Genomic DNA, 8,947 nt, shown 5'->3' with positions numbered 1-8,947 from the left:
CGCGCCCCCTGCCAGCCCCGCGGTTACTGGGGCCTGGCTTACCGAGCTGGGGACGCCGAGCCGTCGCAGCCAAGTGTTAGGCTCTCTGCCCTGGGTGACGATAAACTTCTAGAGGGGGAAAAATGGGGGGGCCTTTGACAGATGCACGACTGAACATAGTACTGCACTGGCTTATGGAGACAAACGTGGTTTAGGGCCGCTTACTAAACTACGTTTTCATCTTTTCTGTTGCTAAGCATAAGCTCTGGTCAAAGTGTTTGTGTGCCTGTACCATGTTGGTGCTGATGGAGAGCAGCAGATCAACGTCCTTTTTTGTCATGTCCTCTTTTCACACATCGTAAAATGTAGTATGACATGTTGGGCATTTGCAGGTGAAGAACTGCAGTTATCTTCAGATTTTGTGCAAACAGGTGCAGATTTCATAGGGTTTTGTGGAATTTCTGCAGGGCTGAACTCATGGAGGGTCCTGTTGAGACCTCCAGCAAATGAAAGAATACTTGCTCAGTCATTTCTGTATTATTACGCTGCTGAAAATGTTCAGTTTCCTAATGCTTGCAGTGTTTGCCTCCCACATTGATTTTTATCCCAAGATCTGATGGGATTACTTGGGCTAAATCATTCAGATTCAGCAGGATTTAAGAAAAGAAAAAAAAACCCCAAAACCATTTACAGCTTTAAGTTGCCCCACACATTGAAACCTTTGTATCTGCCTTGTTGAACTTTTGTCTATTTCATGATAATATTTTGAATCAGCGTAGCTGACTTCTTTAGTGTGCTGGAAAACTTTTATATTTAAGTCTCCTAATCACACTCACTCAATGTGTAATCTTCCCATCCTTGTTCTGTCTCAGAGGTGATGCACATTTAACTCTGCCTTGTCTGATATAACAGGAAGGGAAGAGGCTTCCTCACCAAGCAGGAACACTGAGATGATACACGCTCTGTGGGCTGTGTAGTGGTAACAGAGACTTGGCCATGGTCTGGAGGTTTATGGTCTGCAGTGTCTGCCAGGTCTCCAGCATTGTGGGGTTGCTCAGGCTTCTTTGCTCCATGCTGTTTACTGGATGAGCTTCCAGAAGGGTTTGTTAGGTGGGGTGTAACAGCAGATTCAAATATACTTCATGCATTTTGGCAGCACAGGCCTCAAGTTGTACCCAGGGACCAAAGAATACAAAGTAAAATGGGGAGCCATTTAGCAGATCAGGCACTACGGGACAAGCACTAGATCAGCAGAGCTGAAGCTAAACTTAGCATCAGCAATTGTGTTGCATTGTGCTTAAGTGCTCTAACAGCATCATGGAAATTGTTCTGCAGAGACCTGGTTTGGGGTTTGAGAGCTTACTGCTTTGGGATCCCCTGCCACAAAATTTCTGCCATTCACTGGAGATTAGATGGACATATTCATGTACTGCTGCATCTTTGTTAATGAGCTGTGCCAGACCCAAGCCGTCTTTGCTGGAGTCTAGTTCCCATTGCTCTGTAGTGGATAACCACTGAGAAAACTGAGAGCTGCCTCTGTGTGTGTTTTGACAGTAAGTGTGTGTGGTAAGCACACATTAGTACCCCTATGCTTTTTAGTATCTACCTGGTGGACTTTTGCATCTTGTGATAATGACATGGCACTGTGTTCATAGTATATTACCATCTTCCTCATGACACACCCCCCTCATCACAAAGATTAAGCTACTTACAAGTACTCTTTATTGTAAGATCAAGAAATATTAATTATAACCATCAAATGCAAGACGTTTAGGATAATTTGTTGCTGCTGCTATGAGCTTTTAATGCTTTTGGAAGTGTTTAAACCGAAGAATTGTGTTGGAAATGTAAAAGAACAGTATCTTTTGTCAAGTGAAGCTCTGAAAGGTACTCAAATTAGTATTAAAATGAAGGCTCTCTCATCAATTTTTGTCTCAGTATTTGTGTATGTGTGTTATTGCAGCATATGATAGACACCATACCATGTGTTCTAATGGACACCAACCTCCTATTGCTATTCCTTTTTTTAGGCCCTTCAGTTTGCATAGGTTTTACAATATAAAATTACGGAATATTCTGACTTGGAAGGGACCCACAAGCATCATTGAGGCCAGCTCTTTAAGTGAATGGCCCATAAAGGGGTCAAACCCTCAGCCTTGGCATTATTAGCACCATGCTCTAACCAATATGCATTTTGTGGAGTGGGAAATAAGGCAGAGAGGAAGACTGTCACTCTGATGAGACTGCCTATTGTAGAAAGCCAAAATACTGAGTTGCATAGTGTTCTGTGGTTTTTTAGCATTTTATTTGTTCGAGGTGTATGTCTTGGTGCTTACATGTGTTTATCAGTGTTCAGCATCACTGCACATCTCACTTGCAGTGTCTCTTGTTGGATACAAGAAGATAAAGAGCGTTTGGTTGCAAGTGTGGAAAGTGATTTTAGTGACAAGTTCCCTAGAAACACTAAATAAAGTGATCTAGAACTACCCATCTGCTCGCAATGGTATCTAGCTTTTTTGTCCAAAAGTTATGTCTTCCAGTGTCTGACCTTAACAAAGTCAAGGTTGCATAGTTGTGTTCCTCTAACAAACCTTGAGCTCTTTTGCATCTCTAAGGAGGCAGGGAACTGGGGGAAGATACCATTTGATCACACAGGTGATCAAAAAATACAAAAATCCTCATCTGTAGGAGCAAGGAGGTAGTATAGGACTTAGTTCTGACTTTTCCTAATATTTACACCTTCATAGGTCTTACTGGCTTGATGTTTTTTCAGTGTAGCTCTCAAGGAGTGTCAACATATTCTCAAGATATAAAAAGCAAAATAGTTTATCATTAGGGACTTTTACTGATCCCCATATTGGATTGTGGGCAAGGTCTAGTCCTCCAGGTGCACAACACATAATTTCTATGATTAGAAATGTACTAATGACTAGGCCAAACCCTTTAAATATTTTGAAGGCATCAATCCAAGGTAAATAGGTATCTAAGATAAATTTTATTTTAATTTGTTTAATCTTAGCAAAGTTAAAAGTTACCCAAGACAGATCTCATTTTGAGCAATCTTAATGACCATCTTCCCTGGTAATCCTAAATGACAATTGTGAATATCTTAGACAGACCAGGGGACATGGTGGAACTGCTGTGCTGGTAGCTTGCCCTCAGAGCTGAGTAATCCCCAGTATCCTTGGCAGTGCATCAAGCTGGATGCTGACTGCTAGGCAGAAAGAAAAGAAGCTGTTTGAAGCTTTAGAGACAAGAACTTCATCACAGGGGATAATCCTGTTGTATGTCCAGGCACCCACTCTCGAACTATATATAATGTACATAGCTGTGGAGAGCAAAAGCTGAGCAAATTCAGCCTGCTGGTCTTGCTGCTCACATTTCTAAGTCCATCTTCACAATAGAAACATGTCAAAAATGAAACACTTCACGAATATTAATTCATTCTCAGGAAGCCTTTGTTGTTATTTTGTCCTTCAGGGACCTGCATGACAGGTAACAAAATTAGCTAACTTTTTAAGAAGAAGCAGAAACATCAAGCCTGTGGCAATCCTAGCAAACAATGATACATAATGAATATATGCCTGCACATTTTTGTGCACACTCCTTAGGCCTGATCCTAGGAGCATGTTTAAATAGTGTGACGTGTAAGTCGCTATCTTAGACCGGATTCCACTTGCATAGGGCTGAAGGATACACCCTGTAAATACAGTTTGTTTGTAGAAGCATGTGTAACTTTGAGAACTTGACGTAGGGACATTGTTGCCATTAAAATCTTGATGGTGGCTCTCCAGTAGTCTGTGTCTACTTGCTGGGTAAAAGAAACCTCATCTTTTGAAGTAAAAGTATGGTATATACGTGCCTGTGCAGTGTTCTGTTATTATTGTGAGTGTATGAATAATCACATAGATTCTCTGGTTAACATGTTTGTGTTTTGGGTTTTCTTCCAGAACTTTGTGCTGTCCTTTGGAAAGGAGACATTACAGACAACGGCAGTTACTCCACAGTTTCAGAAGAATATGGATTATGTAGATTTTATCTATTTAAACATTTTAGAAAAGAAAGTTCTTAACAATTCTGAGGTTTCAGTTCAGTATTTATGTTCTAAGCCTTGTATTGTCAATTTAGAAGCAGTAGCTTCCTCTGAGTTCAGGACTGGTGTACCAGTGTATAGAAGGAGATGGAAGGATGAGAAGAACCTTTATGTTAGCAGAACTCGACAAGTACACTTGAAATTTCCAAGCATCATGGTTTACAGAGATGATTATATCATCAGAAACTCAATAATAGTGCACAGTGTGATACTGTATGCATGGATTAGCCACAGATCAGCTAGCAACTATGGTGATGAGCAGAATGAAGACTACCAGGCTGCAGTTGCCAAGAACTACACATTTTTAGAGGCAGTTCCACCCTTTGAACGGCCATATAAGGACCACAAAGTTTGTCTTCAGTGGGGTGCTGACTATTTGTGGATGCTCCAGGCCAATAGGATACCTCAGTGCCCTCATGAAACTGGTAGGTGCAATGTCACTTTTTTTCCCCGAGGAAACAAATAACATCTCTGGTACGCTGTTAAAAAGTGCCTGCTGGTAGTAAATAGTAAATATTACATAAGTGGTTTATTTGGGCAGTATTGTTGAACATGTAATCTCTATAACTGTGAGGCTAGAGTTGCAGGTTGCTGAAGCCATCCTGCTCTTCACATTGTTTCATCACAGCTAGCCTGGAGGTTGGTAGCAGCCTGGCCCCCTATTTTCTAAGCATTTTCAAACAATTTTAGTCAAAACCCACCAGGGTCATCATTCCTTTATCTTCAGAGAGAGTTGTTCAGTCCCTTACTGCATTAATTCAGAATCAGTTCTGCAGTTCATGCACACATAATTTTCACACAAGTAGTTTCCTTCTGCTTAAAGTGATGGCCTCACACTCAGAAAGATATTTTCAAGTCTCTGTAGTGAGCTAAGCTTTACAGCACCTCTTTTTTTTCCCTGGAACCATTATGAACAAGCATTTTAAGGAAAGTAGTAGTTTTAAATAAAAATTTGTGTCTTGCCAACAGTACAGATTACAGAAACAGCTTTGCTTTCTAGATTTTTTGAGTTCTTTTTTTTTCTGCCTGCCTATCTCTAGCTTTACACTTGCTGACAATTCTTTTGCTCTCAGTGCGTGCTCAAAGCAGAAACTAGAAGGAAAAAGAACATTTGTTTCTAAATAGTTCTCTCCCAGAAAACCCCATAATGGTATTTGTGTCATTTATTCTCACTGCACTGACGTGTAAGTGCTCTGAAGAAGAACAGGGAACATCTTGCTTCCTTTAAGGGCTTTCTAAAATACTTGTTGGAGATAGCCTGTGATATCTGACAACACTGTGAAACATCTTATTGTCTGTATTATCTATTTCTATTACAGATTAAATCAGTTTAATAGACAATAAGAGGAAATAATATTCAAATTTTGTTTCTTAAAATAATATTGTAACTATTTGCTCAGGATTTGGTTTATTTTATTGTTTTCTTGGTGGTTTTTTATCTGGTTTTTGGGTTTCTCTAGGCAAGCTGATGATATATCATGACCTTGAAAATTTTTCTCCTGTTTCTTAGAAAGGGCAGCTTTATCAGTTTTGTTACAGGATTATCCATATCAGTTAAGAACAGAATTGGTATCTATGCGTACATATAATATAGAGAGGCACAAATGGAGAGCAATTCCGAGAGATGTGGGGAAATGTCACTTAGGCATAACAAGAGATACGATGAGATTTAAGTGCATAGCATTAAGTAGGACTTCTTGTTTACTAACTGGTTCTTTAAGTGTCTTAGATTTAAATAAGTCTGTTCTTTCTCTGCTTCTAATTCCATCTGGCAACAGGCTCAATTTCACTTTTCTTGGGTTGTTTGGTCCAAGACTGTAATGTATTTTACAGCAGCAAGTGAATTTGTGTCTAAGGACTTATTGAGAGTTTGTGTTAGCTTTAAATCTGTTTTGTGATTTAAATGTTTGACTGTAGAAATGTGAGCTAATTAATTAGATTCTATGCTTTCTGTCTGTCAGATTAAAAAAGACTGTATTTTGCAGATGGTGTCCAGGTTCTTGAATTTATATATGCTTCCAGTGGGGAAAAAACAGGAATTGTGAAGAAATTTGAACAATTTGAAAACAGAGAACTTGAGACAGTGAGACAACATCAGATTGATTATCCCATGTAAGTATAGGCAAGTAACTGAACGGGGCTATATTTGGTTTTTGAAGGCTATAGAATGTACTTAAACTCTTGGGCTTTACAAACAAGGCAAGCTGACCTAATCTTAAAGTATTATAAACAAATATTGACCATTTTTATTCAAATTCAAGGAATACTGCCTACTAATTTCAGAAAAGATGCAAAAGGATCCTAGTTAGCAGTTCCTTTTGATTCCAGTTTTGGACAGGCTTAAGCTGAAGCTCAGGAAGATACTTACAGTATGTGTTGGTGCAGTGCTGTGTAAGAGATGCCAGTGAAGGTGAAACTGAATGGGTTAGGTACATTTAGGAGGGTGAGTTAGCTGTTGCCTGCTATCATGATCAGACTGCTGTCTCATGACTAACTAGCCTGGGATTTTCTGCAAACAAACAGATCTGCATTTCTAACATTGTTTGCAGACCAAGAGCAGAGTAGGATTTCTTGCAAGGGCAAGCAGCATGAACCAGCTTTATCCCTATAAATGCCCACTCTAGTTTATTTTGCTCCTGACAAGCAGCCTGATAGAATCCTGTGCCTAGATAAGTCTTCCAACTTGAGCTCACTCCATTTCCTTCTACCAATTGCTGTGTAAACTTTCCTGTTTTGACAGGAGTACAACTCCTTAGCCCCTGAATGCTATTCAGTTACAGAGGAATCGCTCTTGTAAGGTCATCTTGCTCTGCTCTGGTCCCCCTTCCCAAAACTGTCGCAACTCTCCAGTCATATTTTGCAACTTCAGGGGAAAAGAGATACATAAATATACCTCCCTTCCAGATGCTCTCACCCTGGCAACATTATTACAGAAGTAGGAAATAATTACAGGAGCTGGAACTTGCCTGCTGGTTTGCATTTGGCCTGTGGCCTCAAGAAGAGTGCCAAGATGACTTGCCAGAGAGCACAGGTTGCATGCAAATTAGTAGCTCTAAAACCATAACTGAAGCCATAAATACAGAGCGATTTTTAGCTCCTGGTCTCTTCTGGATGAGTGACAGCCTGCTGCTCTTTGCCCACCAACACAGTTGCATCCTGCTTCTGGTACAGAGGCATTTAAGCTCTGGTGTAGAGTAAATTACATGAATTTATGCATCTTTTTATCTGCTCCACATAGTTCTTGCCCTCAAGTGATGTTTTCAGTTTGTTGTATGTTGTGGTTGTGTGACAGCCTGGGGTGGTTCTGTTAGAAAGAGGAAGACAGTTCTTCTCTTCAGTTCTTTTTCAGTTCTGTGTATGTGAGCAGTGGTTCCCCACTGTACAAAAGGTTAACAGAAGTAGATGAATCTGAGATACTTGTTTGGCTTCAGTCAGGGATTTGTGAAGAAAGAGAGCCTGAGATATATATCTCCTGTTTGAGCCTGCAGCAAAGACAGGCTGGGACTGTAAGGGACTGCTCATTTGGCAGTTGTTGGGCATTCTGCAGCAATGGGGATATGAAATGAGTCAGCATCGTCCCAAACTCTGTCCCAAGAAATGTGTACAGAGCAAACACTGTCTCAGACTGGCAATCAAGGATTAAATGGAGACTGAGGCATTTGAGTTTGCTGTATTGGCAGAGATGAAAGTTGAAAAGAGCAGTATATAAGCATGAACACAGGAGCAGTATTTCTAGAAGCACAGTGTTTGCCTGTAGGTCCTAGCAATCAATATACAGGTGATTGTCATTTACAAACCTTTCTACCACATCCATATACCATCTCTGGAGAACATGGTGTTATTAGCTGTTTAAGGCATAGTTTCCATTAGGGAAAACTTAATCATCCTTGCATTTTTTTTTTAAACAGGAGAGCAGGTGTTAGGCTTTCAGACCTACAGTGGTTTAGTTTAGGACAAGATACAAGGTACTTGTGTTAAGCAATTTTTTGAGAGAGAAGCAAGGCAAGCTGACCCAATCTTAAAGTATTATAAACAAATGTTGACCATTTTTATTAATTACAGAAATGCAAAAAATTACTATTTCTTTCTAAAAGTCACTAAGAAAAGTGAACTATTTCATCAGATATGATAATAATTATAGTTCTTTGCTGAATTAGACACGATTTTCAAAGTCATTCAGCATTGACCTAACTGCTGTGGCAATGTTACAGAAATAAGTGTGATCAAATTGCTGTTAAGAGCATGGAAGCAGATTTAGTCTGGCACAGAGGAACTCCTTAAAATTAGATATTGTGGTATATATTCTGCTTTTAATGTCTCAGTCAGGTTTGAACAGAAATTTCTAAGTACATAGTGCTGTTGGTGTTTGGTTTTTTACTTTGCACTGTTCCACAGTTTGCAGAGGCTCCACCTTTATTCATCCTGTGATACTTCTGTGACAGCTATTCATACCTATCTGTACTGTCCAGAGGATGGACTCATTTTTAACTGCTTCTCCCAAGCATATTTTCACAGTTCACTTTTTGCAGAGAAGACAGAGCTTATAGCTTTTACTGGCTTCAACAATCAAGATGCATCTGGGGGTTTGGTACTGGAGTCTGTGTGGGGGAGGTTGGATCCAGTTTGTCTTGGTTGTGTTCTCAGTGTGTTCCTTGGTGGTGTAGGATCTGGAAGTAGCTCTGACCTGGCATTCTGGACTTGATTCAGATAACACTTCCTTACTCTCTTCTCCTGTTTGTTACCACAAAAATCTGTGGTTAGAGATCAAAGATCCAAGAGTCTTAAGTGTGGTTTTTCTGAAGAGGATTTTTTTACTGTAGAGGATTGTACGGTGTTCTATTCTATTCTGAAGATTACATGTGTGACACAGGTTTG

The 8,947-nt window shown here is 39.9% G+C and overlaps 2 protein-coding genes across 2 annotated transcripts in view; one reads left to right on the top strand and one right to left on the bottom strand.

Moving 5' to 3' along the window:
* SMIM20 (small integral membrane protein 20) overlaps positions 1-319 on the bottom strand; it is a 6,521-nt gene extending 6,202 nt beyond the window's left edge. Inside the window, exons 1-2 of the mRNA XM_005415443.2 lie at positions 272-319; positions 43-108 (exon numbers count right to left, since the gene is read on the bottom strand). Of these exons, the coding sequence (XP_005415500.2) occupies positions 43-108; positions 272-319 (114 nt within the window). The remainder of the gene's footprint in view (positions 1-42; positions 109-271) is intronic.
* Positions 320-3,924: 3,605 nt separating this feature from the next.
* Positions 3,925-8,947, top strand: part of SEL1L3 (SEL1L family member 3) — a 28,796-nt gene continuing 23,773 nt past the window's right edge. Inside the window, exons 1-2 of the mRNA XM_031066796.1 lie at positions 3,925-4,497; positions 6,058-6,184. Of these exons, the coding sequence (XP_030922656.1) occupies positions 3,999-4,497; positions 6,058-6,184 (626 nt within the window). The 5' untranslated portion in view covers positions 3,925-3,998. The remainder of the gene's footprint in view (positions 4,498-6,057; positions 6,185-8,947) is intronic.

This window comes from Geospiza fortis, unplaced genomic scaffold, assembly GCF_000277835.1.
Source record: "Geospiza fortis unplaced genomic scaffold, GeoFor_1.0 scaffold40, whole genome shotgun sequence".
Taxonomy (NCBI): Eukaryota; Metazoa; Chordata; class Aves; order Passeriformes; family Thraupidae; genus Geospiza; species Geospiza fortis.
The sequence above is the reverse complement of the archived record's forward strand: the minus strand, read 5'-3'. Positions and strand labels throughout refer to the sequence as shown.